Below are 23,783 nucleotides of genomic sequence, written 5' to 3' on the forward strand. Positions count from 1 at the left end.
GTATGTATATTTGTCACTGCCCTATGTGCACCAAATTCAAATGGAGATTTAAACAAAGGCCTCATCCACAGTCATAATGAAGTGCAGTCCTGTGAAATCAACTGCAGCCATTCATTACAATAGAGCTCAAGACGGAAGTTCAAGACAAGATATTTATCCCGTGGCCTCGGCTAATCCTTTCTGTATATCTCTCTGTCAGAAAGGAGATGATCTCTAAACGCATTTACACATTATTTTTATTGCGCGAGTGTGGTAATTGCTAAACATATTTAAATATAATTATATAACTGACTCATTTAACAAAGTGATAATATTATAATTAGGTAATAGAGCAAAAATATATCTAGCTGATATAATTGCTCAATGCATTTCAAATAAATACCCTTTAAAATAGAATCAACTTAAAATAACGCTGAATAATATTATAATAAAATACATATTTTAACCATTATTTTAAATGAAATCTACAAATGAGATTGAGAAATAAAAATAAACCTTTCAGCAGAACTAATTTTCCCCGCCATTATGTAGGATAGAGGTGAGTATTTCTCCTCTGTTTTCTTGGAATAAAGATATTATCATAAACAATGACAATTTTGGATACATTATAGAAAGAAATTCATCTAAAATGTGAATATCAAAAGTATAAGCTTGGACAAAAATCGAATGTAAATGTAACATGTAAATGCAAGGAATAAGCACACAGAAAAAAAATTGTTTGCTATACTCTCTCAAGCTCTATGTTTTAAAAAATGTATGATGAGACATTTCAGATTTGCCTCATTTTAATCAAATGACAAAAAGCTAATTTCCACCCCAGGCTTTCACCATCATTTTCAACCACCATAATTCCATCCAAAATGCTCCCTGAAAACCCAACAGAACTCTCTCATCCTCGTTACAAAGAAAAACCTAGCAATATTTTACAGATTTCATATGCACTGTAAATATCACTCCATTAAAGGGAAGGACGAGTTGATGTCTATGGAGTCTGAGATGTCAAAGTTTTCTCTCTCTCTCTCTCTCTCTCTCTCTCTCTCTCTCTCTCTCTCTCTCTCTCTCTCTCTCTCTCTCTCTCTCTCTCTCTCTCTCTCTCTCTCTCTCTCTCTCTCTCTCTCTCTCTCTCTCTCTCTCTCTCTCTCTCTCTCTCTCTCTCTCTCTCTCCTCTCTCTCTCTCTCTCTCTCTCTCTCTCTCTCTCTCTCTCTCTCTCTCTGGGACGTGCATTTTAAAAGACGGAGGAAAAACCCAAGCCAATGATTCATAATACATTTCATAAATACTTCATGATTTTTCATACTTAAGCTGGCCTGGCAAATCAAAACATTTTTGTCACCCCTTTTCGTCCCTCATGTCAGTTCATCATTTTCCGGGGGTGTCACATGTCACTTTCACTTTACAGGAGCGATGGGAACGGGCCGAGAGAGGAGACAGCGGCGCTGTGTCTGAATTTCCAGCCACTCTCAAACAGACATACAGAATTGTTTGTCTTGAACTGAAAAACTACCTTATCTGTGTCACAGTAACTATGAAGACAAATAGGAGATTAATCATTAACTCAGTTAAAATAAACAATATACAATCAAAAACAGCTAAATTATCAACACATAATCAATACTTTTATGAAGCTCTGTAGCTAAATATTATCCATAAAATGTATTTAAAAAAAATTGTTATTTAGAAATAAATATTCATTTTATATACAATACTGGTTTTATGTTATCCTGAATTCAGTCATGGACGTCCTAAATATATATTTATTAATATATAATTAAAATAATATGAATTCATAAATAATCTAATATGTCCAAATATTATGCTGTAAAAATAGGCTCTCAAATACTCTCAGGCCGGATCTATTTTCTATCTTGAGAGAAAACCTCCACTTCTTATTAAGTACATGGGCTCTTCATTCCCAGCCATGGAGGCTTGATTTTCTCCTTCGAGTGACACAGTCCTTCACCTCATCACAGTCCCATCACTGCGATTAGAGCACGCGCCACAGCGCTGATCTCTGCAAAGCCACACAATCCCATCTCAGAGAACCAACCAATCCGCAAGACGGGACCGCGTAAAACAACTCCATAATAAAAGACACTATCAAAAGATTGATTTAGTCCCTTCTTAAATCGGTACCATCTCAGAAAAAGAATCCCATCAATCCGTGAGATTTCCATAATAAACACAGAAGGTTTGTAATCAGAGAGTGTGTTTGGACTTGGCCATCATAGGAGGCTCGCAAAACTCAAATGACACAACTATGCTAATCTGCATTACCTTCTTAGTGCCAGGAAACAATCAGACAACATATTCGGCTCTAATTTAAGGCGATTAAAAGTGTCGAACATCCGGGTCAAGTATGTCTGTCATGCTTCTCTTTTGTGGAAGCTGCTGTAATAGATGACTTGGTTGGTATAACAAGAACTCTAAGAAACAAGTTTTCAGTTTTGATCTTCAGTCTGAGAGATGCAAAAGGCTTATTTGGAAAGCATGCGTGTGTAAAACTTGATATAGCACACTAAAGGCTGCAACAAGTCTACAGATGAGAAGAGCTTGGCGATTAAAAGTTAACTTGGGGAAGTGAAGCAACGTTTTATTGAAGTCAGTGGATTTCATCAAGATGATTGACAAACCTGTTTTCGGTTTACTTATCCGACAAACCCCTGAAGGGATTTAACAAACTCCAACAAAGTTTTGCAGAATCTGTGACCTGAACCTTGACCAGTTATTTTATCATTTACAATTGTCAGCTGACAAATGGCTAAAATACTTTTTTGCTAAATGTCACAAATCATTAGAAGACGTCCATTTACCCTTGTGAGACAATTTAAAATAAATAAATAAATAAATAAAGCTGCCCACTACCTGAAATTTTTACTGACTAGGGCATATTTCCCATTGCAAAACTAGAAATTTCACATTGTCAGACTATACGCTTAATGCCTTCAATAAACCTGATTAAACTCATATGTTCATGTTTTTGTAACTGGTCATAGTATCTAATCCCTAAACTTTACAGAGTACTATTATGATCAGCCAGAGAGAAACCTCTGCAAAATACTTGTAAAATGATTAAATAAATATAAAGCAAAAACATGAGGACAAATGTTCTATATTAACTAGGAAATGGAATTTAAAACAAGATAATCTCTCAAACATCTCATAATTATGTCAGATGATTATCCAAACAAAAAAATAAATAAATTACATCAAACCAATCATTATTCAGACACCAGATATAATTTTTTTACTTGTGAGTGTAGGACAGGACACTATAGTTCATTTATGTAAGTGAGGATACCAAAATAAAGTAAACTGACGTATTATACACACCAATTCTTTATGCAGTGGACTGCCAGTAAAATGTATAATAATTGACAATAATTTATAAAAAGACAAATATATGATAAATAAAAATCTGATAACAGTTTGACTTGACCATGTTTTGCTTACATTTTTTTCTTTAATCGCTAATGCGATCTTTTACACCAAAGACTGAACAAAATTAAGCATTGCTTGGTCATTGGTTGACCTAAATTGGTATTATCTAATTGTGTACTTAAATTTAACAGCTGGCAGCTGATTGGTTGATTGTAATCCATTGCATACCGTTCTATCAAAGTTATCTGACATTATAAAGATGAATTTTTTCTGACAGTTTAACTTGTTTTTGTCATATTTTATTACCATTTTCTAAACTGTGTAGAAAATAAACTTTGATAATGTGAGAAAATGTTGAAGGTGTCTGAATACATTTTGGTTTGACTGTAGGCCTATTCCATTTATACTGAACTATCCATTAAAAAAAATCATGGGTTTAACAAGCCAAACAACAAATTGCTTGAAAGTTCAATCATCAAACAAAAATCTAAATCATTTAAAAATATTTTTATATCTAGAAAATATGCCTGTAAAAAGCATTGCATAAAATAAAACAAAATGTTATAATGATATACAGACGTTGGCACAACCTTATTATTATAAAACTCCATTAATGTAATCAAATTAGGTTACGAAAACTCACAAGAATAATAATCATTTGCGTTTTTTTAACTATCTCAAATAACTGCACATTGATGAATGCTTATGCAAATGTGACACCAGCTGCTAAAAAACCTATTCGTCTCAGAAGTCAGATCATTACAAGAACACGGTTCATAAAGAATAAAACACTGTAGTGCTGAGAGTAAAGCTGAACACTTGAGCTGGAGTCTTTGAGGTTTGAAAGGTGGGAGAGACCTGTACTAAAGCATTCACCCAGACCCCAGCCGGTCTACCTTAAAGTTCTACTTGCCCTCTAAATGAGCAAACAAGAACCCTCCATCACCCAGGACATTCACTGTTTAATCTCAGAATTCCTCAAAAGAAACAAGTCAAAAAGAACCTGATGGTCTACCTTTATCTAAGAAAATGGCTTTGATTAGCAATTGCCTAAAAGCAGTGATGAGCAATGATTTCTTCCTGATACCTTGAACAATGTCGCCATCTGTCGTTCATAGAAGGAAATGTGCCTGATTTTGGAATTGAGCCTGATAATGCAGTTTAGCAAGTTTATCTTCTCTGTATTGATCAATGAGGCAAATAAACATTTTAATACATTAAAATATATCTTTGTATAAACAAGAATGTTATGTAAGCCCATCACCCATAATTTCCTTATTCAATATTTTCTTTAAAAACTTGGTTGAATAAAACTGGGGGAATCAATGTAGAGAAGGAATAAAACGTTTTAAAAATAAAATATTCAATAATTTTATACAAATAAAACAACAACAAAAAAGCAATGTGGATCTTATAGGCCTTATAATATTAAGGCATAGAAAACCAATTTTTCCACTTGCAATTTATTCCCATTTGGTTTTATTAAATTACGCCTCCATTACTTCTTTGACCAATCAAAATCATCGCTAAGAGGCACTGACATTTAGATTGGCTTTTTCTACCCTGACTGACTTTTGGCCTAACACAAATAAGCTTTAACTTATTGTTTTGTGAGCGTATCTTCAGCACTCGCCTTTTTGCTAATATTAGGCCTCTGTGGGGATTCTCGGCTTTAAGACCCTGCACCCCCATTATCAAAATGAAGCCATCATGAAGCGAGCATACCTTCGGGATGTCCTTCTGATATCTGCCTACTTTCTCTTGAAAAATGGCAGGGTTAAGAGGTCGGCCGGTCCCCGTCTGCCGCCAAACAGGAGGCTTAGTCTGGCGAGTGGGATGGAGCGAAGACTTCAAACCGTGGGGTGAACGGGTGAGTGCGAGCGGGGGTAAAGAGAGAGAAGCTCCAGGGAGGCCAGAGGAGGGGAAGGGCAAGACAAGGCCTTGATTTCCCGTGGAAGCACAACAAAGCCTCTGCTTTTTTAGAGAAAGAAGCGATGGCCCTCTCCCTGACACCTCTTAGAAGTGTGCGTGTGCTCACGTTGCGTGGCAGAGAGGATAAGCCATCCACGCTAAAGCATTTGGCACTTCTGAGGAGCCAGCTGAATCTCCCAGCTTTAGGACAAGTTTCTGGGGTTTGCTATCACCGGCGGCTTCAGGGGGATCTGTTCTTCAAATGCACATAAACTCAAAGAACCAAAGAGAAAAATGGCTTTCAATCAGGACAATTACTATCCCATTTATATACTTTTCAGAGACTAAACCAGGAGTTCATATTAAATGTAACATTCTCTATTTCATTATAATTACTATCGAACATAATTAATGTTCGTTTCTTAAATTATCTACAAAACATTTGATCTACTAGTTTCCCAAACTACTGAGAATGGAAAGCACAAAACCTGTTTTAAATAAATGACGGTTTAAATGTTAAGAGCAACCAACAGCTTGTGTATCCATGATTAGTTTGCATAGAAATATATCTAAAAAAAAAAAAAAAAAAGAGGTGAAAGGGAAAGGAATGCAATGCACTAAACCCTTTCACAGCGGGTGTTAATTGCATGATAATTAAGCACGGCAACAGTCAAGAGGGAGAAGCTAAAGATTAATCATCGGCCAATTAAATGCCCACGGTGAGGAACGTGAGGCCCATCGGAGACGAGAGATCTCCACTGTGATCTGAGCTATCAGCACAGCGGCACAACATCAGATCACTGGCAAAAGATCCTTTTCAAAACTCTCCTCATTTATGTCAGCCTTTCTGGAATCGTTGTGGATGCCGTAGCCATCTGGTAATTGATATCAAGAGCACCTTGAGTTAGGTGCAGGTGCTGAGTTTGAAAGAAATGATGAAGTGAATTTGCTGCGTGCTGAGACTTCATATGGTGGCATTAGCGAATGGAGTGGATTGCAAAGAGAACAAGGCTATGGAGGTACTGAAATGCTGTAAAACAGTTTAATATCAATGTGATACTCCAACAAATTTAAATATAAAATATAAACAGTCAAACCAAAAATGTATTCAGACACCTTCAACATTCTCACATTATCACAGTTAAACTGTTAAACTGTCAGAAAAAACACATCTTGATTATGTCAAATAACTTTGATAGCAATAAATCAATCAAAACTTTTATTTAGGACACACACGTTCCAAAAAACACAAACATAAAACCAATACAGTAATACCGATACAAAAACAACAAAAAAACACAAAAAAATCCACAATAATCACACATTTACAAACAAGCTAGGGCTGTGCGATTTTGAAGAAAAATGCGATATGCGATATCTTCTTAAATAATGTGATATTCGATATGCGATACGATATTGCTATTAGTGTGTAAAATCTATTTAAATTATATTTTTAAAAAGTATTTAAAAACTGAGAATGATATTATTTATGTTTCGCATTCTTTCTGGGAAAAGAAAGCATTGCTACAACATCTGAAAGTGATTTTAGCAAAAATGTATATCACAAATCTGACATTATAATTTTAACATCAATGTAAACAAACGAAAAAAATGTATACAAATATTCAAGTACCAAAAACTATTTGCTTGACTTGGTAATATGTAGTTATAGCAACCTAAAACTTAACATGAACTGAACATAAACAAAAGTAAACAAAGACTAGGGGTGGACAATTTTTTTAAAATATATTAATCTTTGTTATTCAAAATAAAAAATTAAAACAGTAGTCTTCATATGAATTAAATATACACTGATACAGCTACAAAGGTGTGGCTACAAGAGAGTGATTTTCTCTTGTTCTTCTGTTGTTTGAAAAACAGTGGCAGGTTTACTGTAATAGCAATCTATCACGAAGACATAATGCATGCATGTGCGCATGTTTCGCTGTGTGTGTCAGATAGCAGACAGCGCAAGACTGCAAGGAGTCATAAGTAACAATCGTGCCCAGTACACTTTTCACAATGTTGAAGTAACCTATTAAAATCATTCAGATATTGCGTGCCGTTGCGATATGCATTTTGCGATATGCACATCAATGTTCGTCAGTGTTAAGATTATTCTATTCGCCGAATCAGTTAGTCTACACATACTTCTGTAGATGACATTGCGTAACACTGGAGAGCAGGTGGGCACACCAGCACTGACAAACATCTGATAGAAAGGTATGTAATGGATTACTATCAACCAATCAGCTGTCAGCTGTTAAATTTAAGTACACAATTAGATAATACCAATTTAGGTCAACCAATGACCAAGCAATGCTTAATTTTGTTCAGTCTGTGGTGTAAAAGGTCCTATTAAGCAATTATAGAAAAAAACACATGGTCAGGTCTATGGTGTAAGATCACTTTCAAAAAGATGTATGCACAACTTTAAGCATTCGTATTTTTAAACATTTGTGCGTAAATTAACTTAAGGGGGTCGCACACCGGACGCGGAGCTCGGCGGCGCGCCACGTCTTTAAAATTCGAACACATTGTTTTCAATGAGTGTACGCACACCGGTGGCGGCATTCCGCGCCTGTCCGCGGCGACTCAGGAAGTTGTTCTAAATCCTGCCGCGCCACAGAGCGCCATTTCAAGGCTTTATATTAAAAGTATATTATCGTTAAGGTATACTGATTTCAACCTTTGCTACAAGACACATTTGTTTTACATTCTGAGTTCAACAGCTTGAATAAAGTCTAAACATATTTTGGGGAAATGTATAATAAACGTAGCCTTTTAAAATGTGCGCATCCGGTGTGCGATACCTGAGAAGCTGCGCGGCGCCGAGCTCCGCGTCCAGTGTGTGACCCCCTTCAGGCACTCAAAATTGTGTTTTCATACACTTAACTCAAAAATTACATTTGTTTTATACGTGTGTGGCTCTTTTAAATCTGCATATGTGATATTTTTACCTTTTATAAGGAGCATTTTCCCATAATCTTATTAAATATAGGCAAAACGTATAAGTAAACGTTAATTTGATTTTTATTTAATCTAGAAATGATTTTTATTTTAATCTTAGAATTAGAATAAGGCACTGTAGGGCTGTTACCAATCAAATTAAATTTACACACAAAAAAATACAACTACATTAAATAATGTTATAAAATTGTTTTAAATACCGTATGTTTAAATATACAATTAATAAATGTTAGATAGATGAAACTAAACCTCCAGTAGGTGGCAGCAGGTGACCGTCTTGCATAATGAGTAAGTCATTGAGTCATTTAAATGATTCATTCAAAGGGAAGATTCATTTCAGTCATTTTACGAATAGGTCATTGAATCTTTGATCCAACCGATTCATTCAAACAGTGAATTGTTCAGTGACACACACTGTTGCTGTGAGATGCATTATGGTTCTGCACTGCAGTGATCTTTGTTTGGAACTATTTTTTGCTGCTGAATTCTAACAAAAACAGTTAGTATTGCATCTAAAATGTAAGTGACTTAAAAGGTGCACTATGTAACTTTCCGTCCACTGGAGGGCGCATATTGAAAACAAATGCGGAGTTTGATGACACAAAGTTTGAGCGCAGCATCTTGGGACTTGTGATCTTCACCTCACAGCCGGTGGAAAATAGGACTCGGGCAGAAATTACGTTCATACATGCGGTTATAAATGTTAAATAAATAAAACCTGCCAAATAAAACCCGAAACCGAGGGTAGCACAGATATGATGCAATTGACAGGCGACTTCCACAGACGCTATGCTGAAACGTCCCGGTCCTTAGTTAAAATAGCAATTTTCTCACAATTTACAAATAGTTTAAAACATTTGGGATATTGTAGGTACTCAACTGAACAAAATATATAACACCGGCCTAGTGGTTTTTGGATATTTTACTGCAAAAATACTACATAGTGCACCTTTAATATTGATACATTTTTTATGGAACTGTCATATGAAATCAATGTCATTTTCAGTCATGATTAGCCTGACAAGCCAGACCCACATCAAGATGTTTGGTCTGGAAACTCAACATTGACAGGGCTCAATCCGAGGGGCGGGATAAACGCTTGTCTTTCAAACTCCCTCTGCACGCGATAGGATAGCGCTACAACCAACCAGAGCAACGAAGGTGAAACAGAGCTTGTTGATAGATTAAACATTCACCGTATCTGTTCGGCAAAACTCCAAACACATCTTCCCTTTTTAAGAATGACTTCAGTGCCGTTCTTTGTTCTTTTCTCAGAGAAAAGCTTAACTCCAAGTCTTCCAGAGTTGTGGTCAAAGCTGATTCGAAAGACTGCCGTTCACCAGTTTCTGTGTTTAATAGAAGCATGCAAACGCAACTCGGCCATCATCATATGGCCCCGCCCACCGACTCTATACGCGATGTGATTGGCCCGGCAAGAGTTTGGGGATTACAGCTCAGAAGGGTATTGAGAGTTGACGACACTCGTGGGCAGATTAGATTTGCTGGCACTAGGGTGCGTCTAGATATCTAGGCTAAGTCATGATGGTATTCAGGAAAACAGCACTCTTGGTTCTGTCATTTTGCTAAACTGTAGGCTATCCTATGTTGTTATAAAAATAAGAACTCCACAATTTGTAACAAATTTTAACCGTGATGCTGAGCCTAGGCTAGCAGCCTCAGGTCTATTGTTAATAGCCATCATTAACCTTTGATGAATGTGCGTTAGATGGAATCGAGGTTCGATTACCTGCCCTGGGACGGCAGTGTCATTTCAACTGTTTTTTTACTCATACCCACAAACTTGAATTTGTGTTCATAGTGAAGAATTCATAGTTGTAGAAATCAGAGTTGTACTCGTGAAGCTTTACAGTCATCGCTTCTAGAGCCACACTCACATAAAACACAAATGTAATTTTATCGACTCACGTGTATGAAAACATAATTTTGCGTGCCTAAGTTAATTTACGCACAAATGTGCGTAATACGAATGCTTAAAGTTGTGCATAGATCTTTTTGAAAGTGATCTTACACCATACAGGTGTCTGAAATTTCATATCAACTCTATATTTCCATCCTCACTTATTTTGCTATCCCCACTTACATGAAGGAACTATAGTGTCCTCTACTCACTAGTAAAAAATGATACCTGGTGTCTGAATAATTTCTGGTTTGACTGTATATAGTCTCAATTTAAAAAAATAGCACAATCATTGTTATCCTTCCACATGAAGATAATCATTTAGAATTAAATATAAATGTATACACTTATTTGTGTAATTACACTGTAACAACATCACCTTAAAATAAAATCCAACCTAAGTATATATTAATATTATTACTGACAGGGAATGTATCATATTAACCTAGTCTAGAAACTCTTGCATAAGGACAAAGGCAAGGCCAGCACCTCATATTCCAAACAAAGTTTGTTCAGTGTGTTCAGTTTATCCGCTCCTAACAGTATAAAGTAAATGTGACCACCTCAGAGAAAACCAAAAAGACATGTATTTATAGACTATTATAGTGAGTGTGTTTATTTATTAATTAATGTATTTATTTTTAACGCCATGTCAGCAGCAAGGCTATCTTCATAGTATAGGTCTAAGAAAGACAAACATGATGATGTAAAACAAAGAAAAATTTGGCTTCAGAGTAAAAGCACCTCATTAAGGTTTGATGTGTGGGGCAGATTCTTCATGGGCAGGTAGAGTTATGAATAACTAAACAAGGACATCAGGAGAAAAATACAGCCCCGCTCTCCTTGACTCAAGTGGTAGTTGCAAAAACTACACTCTGAATTAACCACAGTGGAAATATCCATAACCTTCGGTGGTTTTAAAGTTGAAGAGCTAGGTTTTATACCACGTGTATGTTTGTGTGCTTATGTAAAGAAGAACATGGCCATTGAAAGTATTCATGCAAAAAGCATGATGGCTTTTTTGTTTAAAGACGTTTTTAATACTCACAAAATCTTTCTCAAGTTTTTCGATCTCTTGCTTGTAGCTCTTCAGACGGCTGTTGTACATGCCGCGGCTCTGAATCGGGATCTCTCGAACCTCCAGGTCCATCTGCTCGAGCTAGAAACACCAATTCAATTCAGTGTAAGCAAGCAAACAATTTCACATATCATTTTGATACAAAAACAATTAAACTGTCTCGTCAGTTTCCTGTCAACCGCAGGTAGCGCAGAGGCATCGATTCAGGCACCCGGCAAATCAAGTCATGTTAGGAGGTGCTGCTTCATTAAAACCTATGGTGCAGTTGAGCTCTGACAACTACGACATGTGTCCGTGTCACATGTGAGCAAACCGGCGTGCACAAAAGGGCCCCGCTGATTTACACTGTCCAATCAACATGACATGATGGGACAATTTACATGCAACACATACACCCTCCTTTCGGCACCTGCCACGGCGCCTTCCCCCAATAATGGCGTGAAATGTGTCGCGCGGTGTCACTTAAAAGAGCATTATGTGGATGTGATCACACCGTTAGCACCGAGCAGCCTTCAGCCAGATGAAGAGTGTCTCATGTCACCGGCGACATTGCAGGTGTTGTTTATGCAGGGGGGGAAATTTTTCCAAATTCATTATTTAGAAAACGAGTGAGTGAAAATTACTGATCAAAGACCCACCAACTCTCTGACTTCTTCAAGCTGTTTGTCGACATTTAGAACCAGCTGTGTCTTCTCCTCTGAAAGAGAAAAAGAGGAAAACATATTGATCAGTGGATGGAGGAGCTGTGCTTCATGACAACAGCCCGACTCCCCCGCAACAACAAGGGAGCAAATAAAAACAAGCCTGCATTTGAAGATATATTTACACATTCTCAACGCACAAAGATCCATATTTGATGTGTCTTATTTTTCCATGTGTAAACGCCTTTGTTAGTTCGTGAAGGAGCGCAGAGACGCCTCTTGGCAACTCAAAAAAGGAGAGAGATGTCAGCTCCACCAAACTCTGCCGCTCTGCCACCCACTCAGAATGACTACAATGAGGTTGTATTGGTTTTCATCCACTGGTACGTGCCAGGCCAAAGTATAGAGCATGACCGAATTTCCCTTTCGTAATTTGCACCTACATCACCTACCTAATGTTCATTTGGAAAATAAAATACATACATCCTATCTAACTGTCCAAGCAAGTTCATGAAGCTTTTTCAAAAAATAAGAGAGACTGTGATCTTACGGGTGTTCCGGTGTTGTTAGGATGAAATCACAGGAAATGTGTGACGAAAAAAATAAATAAATCAAGTCATCAATGAGAAAATCAATTACAGCAATATTATAAATCTACACTGTAAACCAGCTGTGTCTAAAGTTAGTCATGGAGGGCCACTGTCCTGCTTAGTTTAGCTCCAACTTGCCGCAACACACCAGCCTGGAAGTTTCTAGAATGCCTAGTAGGGATGTCAACGATTAATCGATGATCGATTAATTGTCGATAAGACATTTGATCGATAAGACTTATCGATCATCGATTAAGCAGGGTCATGCGCGTGCGTGAGGAAACGGGAGGAAAAATGATGCGAGCGTGCCCGAGTTCTATTTGGAACCATTTTACAGCTGGAGTTACACCTTCATCATTACTGCAAGTTTGCATGTGCATTCGCAGCCTTTTGTTTTGTGCAAATGTAAGTTGTAATATTGTGTTTATTTTGTGCAGGCCTATCTTTAGCTGATTTATCTCATGAGGATGCATTTGGTTAATAATTAACGTTAGAGGTGAGCGGTAGTAAAAGCGTGGCTGTGATCAGCTTCAGCGTGCAGCTCCAACAGCACTAATAATGACTATAATTGGGACTTTCATATTACACCACATTAATGAGAACACTATTGTAGCCTAATAAAACATTGTGATTGTTAATTATTTGGGTTTATTTGCCGTGTGTTTCATTGCGTTGATCCAGGAAGAGCGCATGCACAACATGAGTCACGCATTCTGACTCGCGCATGTAACTTAGTTCACTTGTGCATTCGCATCAGATTGTGCTGAAGTAATTTGTAATATTACATTTATTTTGTGACGTTATATATGTGATCAATCATATAGGATGCGTTTCTTTCAAGCGAAATAAAACGCACTAACAAATGGCTTCAGTCAGTGATGGCTACCGTTTTTCATTCAGTGTTTCGGCTTTAGCACATGCAGAGCAATGCATAATAACTATGATTGGGACTGTCATATTATATAACAGAAATGAGAACACTATTTTAATAAATGGTTGTAAAGTCATTGGGTTTAGGTGCCGTGTTCAGAGCGTTGTTCCTAGAGCGCGTGAGCACCACGCGTCTCCCATTCTGAAGATGAATATCAGCAACTCAATTCAAGTTCACTTGTCCATTCGCATCATTTTGTGAAGATATATAATTTGTAATATTTTGTTAACTTTATATAAATCTGATTAATCTCATATAGGAAGCTTTTTGTTGAGTTAAATAACGTGCTAGCAAAGTTTCAGTGTAACCAGTGTTGATTCAGCGCATCCGCTTCAGCTCGCGCAGTTCAAACAGCAACGCACGACTAATAATAACTATGATTGGGACTGTGACATTACATAACATTAATAAAAACAATATTTTAATAAATCCTTTTGAATTAACTGGGTTTAGGTGACGTTTCAGCACGTTGCTCTTGCAAGTGCGTCCACAAATTCTGAATAACAGATCTGAGGCGGCGTTCGTGTTGTATTACATGTTATATTTGGTTATTAAATAAGTAGCCTAATTTAATTAAATTATAAATAACATCGACTAATTTTACAATCCCATAGCCCTTTGTTTAGATAAAAATCCTTCTCATTCATTTGGTGAAGAACATGGCGTTTTGAGCAGCATTGCACTAAGGCCTACTATCATGCTGTCGGCTATAAGCCACTGCTCTAGACGCATATTTCAGGATTATGGTTAACGATTAATCGATTAATTGATCGTTAATTTAAACGACAATCGATCATGGGAATTTGTGAAAATTGACATCCCTAATGCCTAGTAACCCCTTAATTCACTGGTACAGGTGTGTTAAAATTTGAGTTGGAGCTGAACTCTGCAGGACAGCAGCCCTCCAGGACAAATTCATAGGTTTGAGTAGCGCCAACTCAAATTAAACAAATTAGTAGGGATGGGACGATACACTTAAACTCATGATACAATGCCCCTCGATATGCCAGGATTACGATACGATATCAAAATATATTTTTTTCTTTCCAAATCTGTGATTTTTTTTTTTTTTTACCACATAAGTAATGTACTTAAACGAAAGGTAGGATTTTTCTCCTTTTTTTGCATTTTGGTTCTATGTTGTTTAAAAAAAAGTAGAATTTTTAGAAGTCCGCGACCACATCTTAAACAGGGGTGCCAATAATTGTGGAGGGCACTGTAGGGATGTCAATCGATTAAAATATTGAATCGCAATTAACTGCATGATTGTCATGAGTTAACTCGCGATTAATCGCAATTTAATTGCACCTTTTTAGCAATTGTAAATGTGTCTTAAATTAAGTTTAAATTACGTTTTTAATACTCTAATCAACATAGGTATGGACAAATATGCATGCTTTATGCAAATGTACATTTATTATTAGTGAAACCATACTTATTCAATAATAATCAATACAGCATGACGACTAGAGACATCAAAGGTCAAAGATATGTTTATCTAAGAAATTGTTCATGTCTCTTAAGCCTAAACTTACAAATAATGAGTAAGTAGTGATTTCTCACTTAGTTTTTACACTGGCAGTTTAATTCAGAGCAGGGCACAGTTTGTATGAAAAATTGTTAATGTGTACCAGTGAGCGAACCAGAACCACACCATACCTGGAGGAGGTCCATATTACACGAGTAGGAATATAGTGCGGCCCCTTTAAGAGATCCGCATTCCCTATTGAACTGCCGGTATTTGCGTGTGCGGCGCGCCGAACTGCCGCTATTCACGTGGACAGTTGGAAGAACACGGACGACTCGGGAGCGCGCTTGTTCAGGAAAGTAACCTGTGCATTCGTTTTAGCCGATTGTAATGTATTTAGTTCAATAAAACATGTGTACTGTAAGCGGGGTGATGGTGTTAATGATTTACTTCAGACATGAGCGAGTGAGCTGCAGTGCATCGCGCTCAGACTGCAGGGAATGTGCTCAGAAAAAACGCCCTTTTCTTTCTGGAGTCTAATAAAAGTTAAACAGAAAATATGGTAGTTTATGTACGCAATAACTGCATTTTTGGTTTAGAATATTAATGCTAATGTCAACCATTTTCTTTCCCTATTAATGTTTGCTGCTACATCCTTTGTCTGACTGTTCTCACTTTTCCAACTAACGTTACGGGCTATATGCCTCAGATCAAACAGAAAATGCGCGCTGCGTTTTGTTATGTCTGCCCCCCACACACACACACACAAACACACACACACACACACACATATAATACACTAAATTATATACTTGTATACTACGCAAATCATGCAGCAGTGCCATCTATCTTTATTTCGCGATCCATTTTTTTCGACCTCAATGCGTTTCGTCACGTTTTGTATCGCGATATTTTGTCAGACGATATTTCGTCCCATCCCTACAAATTAGTTCAAACAAATTAACTTTTATGCATATTTAGAAATTACTTTTGAGTCGTCAAAACACATTTTAAGTAATCTGAATAGTTTCATTGTTTTCATCTGTTTTATGAACTAGACTAACAACAATTTAACTGAAAACGGGCTGGGATTTCTATTTCCCAGCATGCTTTGCAATGACACTTAAAAGGGACAGTAAATGGCAAGTATAGACTCTTCTAGTTTAACTCCTCTAGTTTTTTTAGGCTTACCATCATGTGGCACATGAGCTTAGTTATATGTTGTATTACATTTCTGTCCTCATGCAGAAAAGTGTCAAGCTATGCTAATGCTACAAAATCATTGTGTAAGCAATTAGAAAGGTGGCATTTGTTGAATTAGCAAGTTAAAGCTAATAAAAAAAAATTGAGATTACATGATATTTTTGAGTTAAATGTATGAATTGCCTTACTCAAATATTTCAATTTCAGAGCAATTAAAATGTATAATTATTAGTTTAGATTATTTAAAAATACATTATAAACTAAACACACTAAAAACGAATATGAACCGTTTTTATGCTAAAAGCAACAGGTAGAATATTTATATAAAGGTAGAATATAAGATAGAATTTGACTGAAAACAGTGATGAAATATAATAATAAAATATAAAAAAATTATATTAATGAGGTTAAAATTTCAAATTAATTAAAATCATTTCTATTCATCCAAGAATACAATAAAAGTCACCAAAATTAACTTTCAACTTTTTAAAGAAAATCACAATTATATTATTCATTATGACAATTAGGGCTGGGCGATATGGCCCAAAAAAATTATCACGATATAATTTTCCATATCAGTCAATATCGATAAATATCACAATAAATGTAAAATAAGTATAAAAATAAAAAATATATATAATTATATTTTTGCTCCAGAGTGAAATGTGTAGAAAACAGACGGTTAACTGTGGTTTTAAACTATCCTTTATTGTCAAAACATGACAAACACTTCCCAAACAGGTAAACAATTTATTAAAACTAAGGTAGATTTATTAATTAAAATCTTAATTGTGGTCAGCATTTTTTTACTCTACACTGTATATCAATAATATCATTACTTATTGTGTAAGTACTAAAACACTAAAAACGCAAACGGGCAAAAAAAAATGGTCCACTGTGCATCTCTCTCTCTCACCGACACACACACACACACACACACACACACACTGGGCTGGTCGCGAGAGGAGGGAGAGAGCAAAGTTCAGTATTTGTGGAAAGTCGTATGACATTATTTCTCTTTTGATACAGGCGATGCTGAGTCATTAATACATCACCAAAGACAAACAATTATGATAGCGATCATGTACGAGTGCGATGTTTTAGTGATTATAGTTTGGTACAGTTAGCGTTAGCTTGTTGTAAGTCACCCACCGCAACTAACAAGGTAATAAGCCTGTGTGTGAATGTAGTTAATGTAGATTTACCGCTGTGTTAGACTCAATGTTATATGGAAGAACTTCGAAAAAGCACGATCATTTAATAATTAAATAATTCCGTGTGGTGAACGTGAACCTATGATAAGCATGCAGTCCACGTACGTCGCTGTTTTATGTCGGATGGATCGCCAAAAATATCTCCAAACCACTGAAGTTGAGCGAACTAACTTCTCAACGATATCTGTGTCCTCCGAGCTGGTCGTGAGCTCTGAGTTTTTGTCACTATCGCTCATTTTTCTCGCTCCCCCAAGCCTGTCAGCCACTGACTGTAAACAGCAGCGCGAGCAGCACCCAGAAGCCCCAATACGCACCCAATACGCATGCGCAGCATTACGTATACGCATAGAAAATTATATCGTGATAATTATCGTTATCGCTTTATCGCCCAGCCCCTACAATGTTTGCATGAAGATATAGTCCCTGTTAGTACATCATGCATTTTAGTACAGCTGTCTTGACCAGTTAGCATCCATAACCAAAACTATCCTTTCATAATGTGAATTTTGTAATGACAGAAGAACGCTATAAATAAATAACCCTGTGAAAGAACATCCCAACATCTACTGATCAAACAAGACCAGAGAAACACATCAAACCACATCAAGCGATAGCACTAATCATGAAGAAAAAACATCAAGCGATGTCAAACCGGAAATCTGTCAATAAGCTGGAAACTAAAGTGAACTTCTGTTTTGCCCTTTGGCTTTCCAATGTCGTTTGGTGGTCATCAATCCATTTTTAAAATCTGTGTGCAACCTCACAGCCCACACAGTGTAAACAGCCAGGGGCGATTCTCTACAAGGTGAGCAAACACTGGGGCCTCTATTCACCCCTGGCATAGGGCCGGTTGAAATATATATCTCACTATTGCAGGTTCATGGGACAAAACCACAAGGTCAGGTGCTCTTTGGGCAAAGTGATGCACTGAGAAAAGTTCGACCTGTAGATGCATCTTTGCATCTTTGCTCAATTATTCATTGCGTGATTGACAGCTCATTCTCTTTGTGCTAAAAAAAACAAACAAACAAACAAAAAAACACGCATTTATGTTTAATGGAGCAAGGCCTTGCATTATATTTCAATTCATGTTTCAATTCAACTACAAGTTTTGCGCTGTTCAACAAAACAAAAAATCTTGGAGATTCTCAAGTGAATAAATGCGGTCGGCATGAACGAGGGAAAAAATGGCCAAGGGCATTATATCTGTCCACTGGTCTTTATCAATGTTTCTACACATGTGACACTGTACAATGCCATGAGAACGACAGCATAAGCCACTTTGTTGATGGCTGCCATTGTTGGTCGCAAAACAAATTTGTGTACCTAGGAAAGAGAAAAAGCATTTTTTATGGGCATAATTGAGATTTGAATTCAAGAGCCGAACTCCTTTGGCAACAGTGAGGAAGGTTTGGCGATCACTAATGAGCATGCATTGTTTATGGCTTTGTTCATATTCAGTGGACTTATTTAAATACATTTAGCAGCTGGTGGTGGGCTGGTCTGATGACACAATGTTTGTTTCTGCCAAGCTCTGAAGAAGCAATTTAAGCTTCAACAATTCACCACATTACACATTCTCATTCTTTTCAATATGCTTAAATAATGCAAAGAAAATGCAATCGCGTCCACAATTGTTTGACAGCGCTAACTGAACTGAGCGCTGCTGTATGAGGTGATTAATCCTTCACACCTTTTGTTCATGTACAATAGAAGCACTGAGATACTGCATCAGGTTATTATGAGACAGACCTCTGAGGTTTAACAGTGACTGAAAGCAATCATTTACATTAAGTCACCGGAGGGTATTAAAGTAACCTTTCATTGCACTGACTTTTTTCAATCCAGCAAAGTCAGAACAAGATCTTGTGAAATTCTGAACTGAAACTGAACTGAAGTTCACAATGTGAGCAAAACAAAAAGTTCTATCCACATCAAAAGCATCCTGAGGAATATTTCCAGAGAATAGATGATATCTAGCAATACCACACTTTTGTTGCCCTGAAGAGTGCAGGTATACAGAAAGACTGGATACAATGAACCAAAGCAAATATTGACATCTCTCTTGGTAATATCAGACATCTCTGATTTCAAACAGTCAATACATTATCAGTCCAACACAAAACGTGATTCTGTATTACCGTGATACACTAATGGTAAGCCTATTTTATGTGTTTATATTTTAGACTCAGGATGTTTTTGCAAGAAATTGTACACACGTCACTCGCCCGTGCGTGACTCGTCATCGATAAATAGAGAAAAGTTGCTCTGGCTACTTCGACCTATGTGAGAGTGGGACAGGTTAGTTGTCAGGTTAGTTGTCACAATGAGTGAGAAAGGTTGACATTGAGCATGCTAAATCTCTGGGGAATCCCCCGTCTTAAAAGACAGTGAACAGTCGTCTGAATGCAAAAAAAAAAAAAAGTAACATCGTAACAAAACAAGAATCAACATTGGCATGGCTTTTTGGAAATGGTGAAAAATTTTGTATTTTCAAATGTAAAAGTGATGATGGCATTTTTATTACTCATCAAGTGAGTAATGAATTTCATTGAACAGATAAATTGCCATATGTAGACTAACTGAGTTAGTAGCATTACCATTACATTAAAGCATTAGCTATTGTGGAGGGTCGTTTAATTTTGGGAAGTAACTTATACCAATGTTGTATGTAACTTTAGAGACGGTCCCTAAATTTGCGAATATCGATTGTCAAGCCAACTTTATGCCAGTCATATCAGATGCGCTCTAGGTTCTGCGGTGATTCTTTGAAACTATTTTCGCTGCTGAAATAGGCAAGAACAAAAACATTCAAGCGCATGCTGAATCTCCTGCGTAGCCGCACGTTCATCTCTGCTTTGAGATTTGAGTGCAGATTACAGTGAGTGAGAGCGCGCTCTGAACAAAACTCCAGTTTATCTGAACGCATCTGATTATTAGCCTAGACACTGCATTCATAAACTCAGTATAAAAACACGTGTGATAGGTTATAATGCGCAACGCGATCATAACAGATGGCTTTTGAGAAGCCTATAATAAATAGGTTACTAGCAACAGTGACTAGTGTGAGTGACTGTTTTAACCTTAACGTAAGTTACACGCCAGAGCCGAAATATACCAAACAAACGGCGGGTGTTGATGTCAGGCCCTGATTATTATTCTTTACATGTCACCTTAGTCGTGTCTGAACGTCTTCGTTCATCTCTGGCTCAAGCTTAACGTTATTATTTCCCAGACGTAGATTTGGTAACGTATTGAGGTCAAAAGTCCACTTGCCCCATAACAGCGACTTTCTTCTGGAATGTTCTGCTGCAGACAGGGTGACCAGAGCATCTTCGATTAATTTTCCCTCAGCACTTTTGTTAAAGCCAACATATGGCCACACCTCAGATTTTAGAAGGCTGGAAAAATCTCCCGGTGCTGTCACTGCCATTTCTTCTCACTCAGAAAACCGCGTTACGTCACGTGGTGCGCGCTTCTGCACCAGACTGGATAGGATTTACCGCGACTTTTCAAACCATGATAATCACTGACGGTTTTAATGATAATTAAATTTTAAACGATTTTACATTTTACCGTGGTTCATCGTGAAACTGGTAATCCTTGATATATAAACTGAAGTAATTAAAGGGTTAGTTCACCGAAAATTTTTTAATTATTTGCTTCTCCTGTTCATTTTATTTCAGCCTCCGGATTTGATTTTGGATTATATGTGTATTAGTTGAATCTGATTGATAACCATGGTTTATTCCACCCGACCATTATAATAAGATTAATTCATTAAAGAATACCTTCTCTCTTGTTGTTAATTTAATTCTGACATCATATTCGACGAGGACTGTTTTTCCCTCTCTGTAAAATTAAGTACTGGCAACAGCTAACGTTAGGTAGGAACATTGGCACTCAAGTCATCGATAAATTGGACTAATTTGGAGAGTCATGCTAAAAACGTGTTGTTTTAATAAGGTTTTTTTTAAGGCTTTGTGTTGGGGTGTGTTTGTGTTGGCTTGTTTTGATGTAAATTTAAGGGGTGGTAAAACACAATTTCACTTTTCTAACTTTAGCTAGTGTGTAATGTTGCTGTTTGAGCCTAAACAACTGCAAAGTTACACATTCAAAGTTTAAAACAAAGGGAGATATTTGCTTTTAAAGAAATACATTTCTAAGGACTACAGCAAACGTCTGGTAGGGACTATTACAGACATTCCTCCAGGGTAGCTTGACATCACTAACCCTCTCCTCCAACTCCGAGAATGTTAAATAAGGGAGGCAAGGCCATTTTTTATTGTTGTGGGATAGGGGGCTGAAGTGTTGTTGCCACAATGCCGACAAAACGCTGTTATTTTCCCCCGGATTGCAGTTCCGCTTTGTTCAGCCTTCCTTGGGACAGGGGAGTTAGGGATCAATGGTTACAATTTATTTTTAACTCGGCCCCTCATAATTATTACCCAAATCTCGCTCTTTGTGCCGCACATTTTACAAAGGAAAGCTTCCACAATCGTCGCAAGTTAAATGTAGGCTTTGCACAACGGCTTGTCCTGAAAGATGAAGCAGTCCCAGTCTTAAAAACAGAAGCTGTTCACGGGCCACAACTTGTAAGTAGGATTTATTTTTCGTCTATGTGTTTTCTTGTAATAGTTTGTATTATTAATTGTACGTTGTAGCAAGGAAGTAAACAAATGACTGGCTCTGCAAACCAGTTTGTTAAATGCTCATTCATACTTAACGTTATCCGACAAACACCTTACGTTACAAACTTTTTTTTTTAAATCGCAACAGCGAACTTGCTTGGAATTAGTGTAAATTATTCTTTGATTAGAGCTTTTATGTATTGTTTATCTATATGCTTATATATCTACAGGCATGCTAAACATGGTTCTGTGTTTGATTTGGCTACTTTATAGTAAAGCCAATGTTTAGTGTTCATTTTGGGTTAATAGCAATAGATATTTGGCTATAATCGTTCTAAAAATACAAAAGTTGCTATTCAGTTGCGATCACTATCAGAGCCTTCATCAGTAAAACATTAAATTTGTAAGTATTAATATTCCCACATATATACGCAGAGTACCATGATTTTGTCTTTTAAAAAAAAAAAAAAGATATATATATATATATATATATAATGAGTGTGTGTGTGTGTCTGTGTGTGTGCGTGTGTGTGTGTGTGTGTGTGCGTGTGTGTGTGTGTGTGTGCGTGTGTTGAAACAGTGCATATAGTACATAAATATTGACATAAAGTTGATTTAGTCTGTGTAACTGTTAAACATCTGTGATCTTATACAGCTGCGTTGTCCAAACTCCGTCCTGGAGGGCCACTGTCCCACAGAGTTCTCCAACTTGCCTCAACACACTTGCCTGGAAGTTTCTAGCATGTCTAGTAAGAGCTTGATTAGCTGGTTCAGATGCATTTCATTGGGGTTGAAGCTAAACTCTACAGCAGGGCTATTCAAATCTTACCCTGGAGGGCCAATGCACTGCAGAGTTTAGCTCCAACCCTGATCAAACACACCGACCTGTGATTTTCTAATGATCCTGGAGACATTGATTAGCATGTTCAGGTGTGCTTGATTAAGGTTGGAGCTAAACTCTGCACTGCATTGGCCCTCCAGGGTAAGATTTGAATAGTCCTGCTCTACAGGACAGTGGCCTTCTAGGAGCAAGATTGGACACCCAGCATCTGCTGTATATGCTGACCTAGTAAAGGGGCATTCAACAGGGGCCCGCGACCTCTAGGGGCTCCATGATGGTACTACAGGCAGTGCAGGGGGACCTACCAATAATTGTTTGATCATAACTGGGTTTTACAGAAAAACAAAAACAAATAAACAAGTTGGAATCATTTTGGAATAATGTCTTTGTCTCTAATGGTCTGCTTTGCATTATTTATTTATTTTTAAATAGAGTCAAACATTTTTTAAATATTATAAAATGTTAATAACAGTTTTCTATTTTAATGCAAAGTAATATTTTCAGCTTGATTACCTAAAATGCATGTTTGGGCTATTTTAACTGAAATCTACTTGCACTGACATATCTTAAAATATGCCAATTCTATTGTTTTGTTTCAAGATGCACACCAGTTATGTGTTTTTCTAAGGCAGGTTTATAACATCTACCTAAAATCCATAATTGAATTTAGGCCTAATCCTGGTTTATTAGGCCTTCATAAACCTTCATTGGGGGCTGCATCTCTCAATATTAAGCCTGAAAAACTGTTTCCAAGTTTTGAGGTCTGACAAAACTTGTTGTTGTTGTGTGACGTTCATCACAAAAGCAAGGTAATAATGGCATTTTGTGTTTAGTCTATTGCAAAATACAAAATAATTTCTAAGCCAACAAAGTGACGGCTGTCAGTCTCAATCACAATGATGTCACAACACAACCAGGGTGTGAAAGTAGGAACTTGCATCTGTGTCCAAGTGTATATTGTGTACTTTATAATGCTTGAAGATCTAGGGTAGGATCTCTACTATTTAA

The 23,783-nt window shown here is 37.0% G+C and overlaps 1 protein-coding gene across 4 annotated transcripts in view; it reads right to left on the reverse strand.

The window, feature by feature from the left end:
• The window catches only part of vti1a (vesicle transport through interaction with t-SNAREs 1A), a 164,309-nt gene that overhangs the window by 140,038 nt on the left and 488 nt on the right, over window positions 1-23,783 (reverse strand). For all 4 annotated transcript variants that reach the window (XM_067430528.1, XM_067430527.1, XM_067430526.1 and 1 more), the window contains exons 2-3: window positions 11,895-11,953; window positions 11,227-11,337 (exon numbers count right to left, since the gene is read on the reverse strand). In XM_067430528.1, the coding sequence (XP_067286629.1) occupies window positions 11,227-11,337; window positions 11,895-11,953 (170 nt within the window). The remainder of the gene's footprint in view (window positions 1-11,226; window positions 11,338-11,894; window positions 11,954-23,783) is intronic.

The sequence above is a fragment of the Pseudorasbora parva genome, chromosome 21 (assembly GCF_024679245.1).
Source record: "Pseudorasbora parva isolate DD20220531a chromosome 21, ASM2467924v1, whole genome shotgun sequence".
NCBI classification, from domain to species: Eukaryota; Metazoa; Chordata; class Actinopteri; order Cypriniformes; family Gobionidae; genus Pseudorasbora; species Pseudorasbora parva.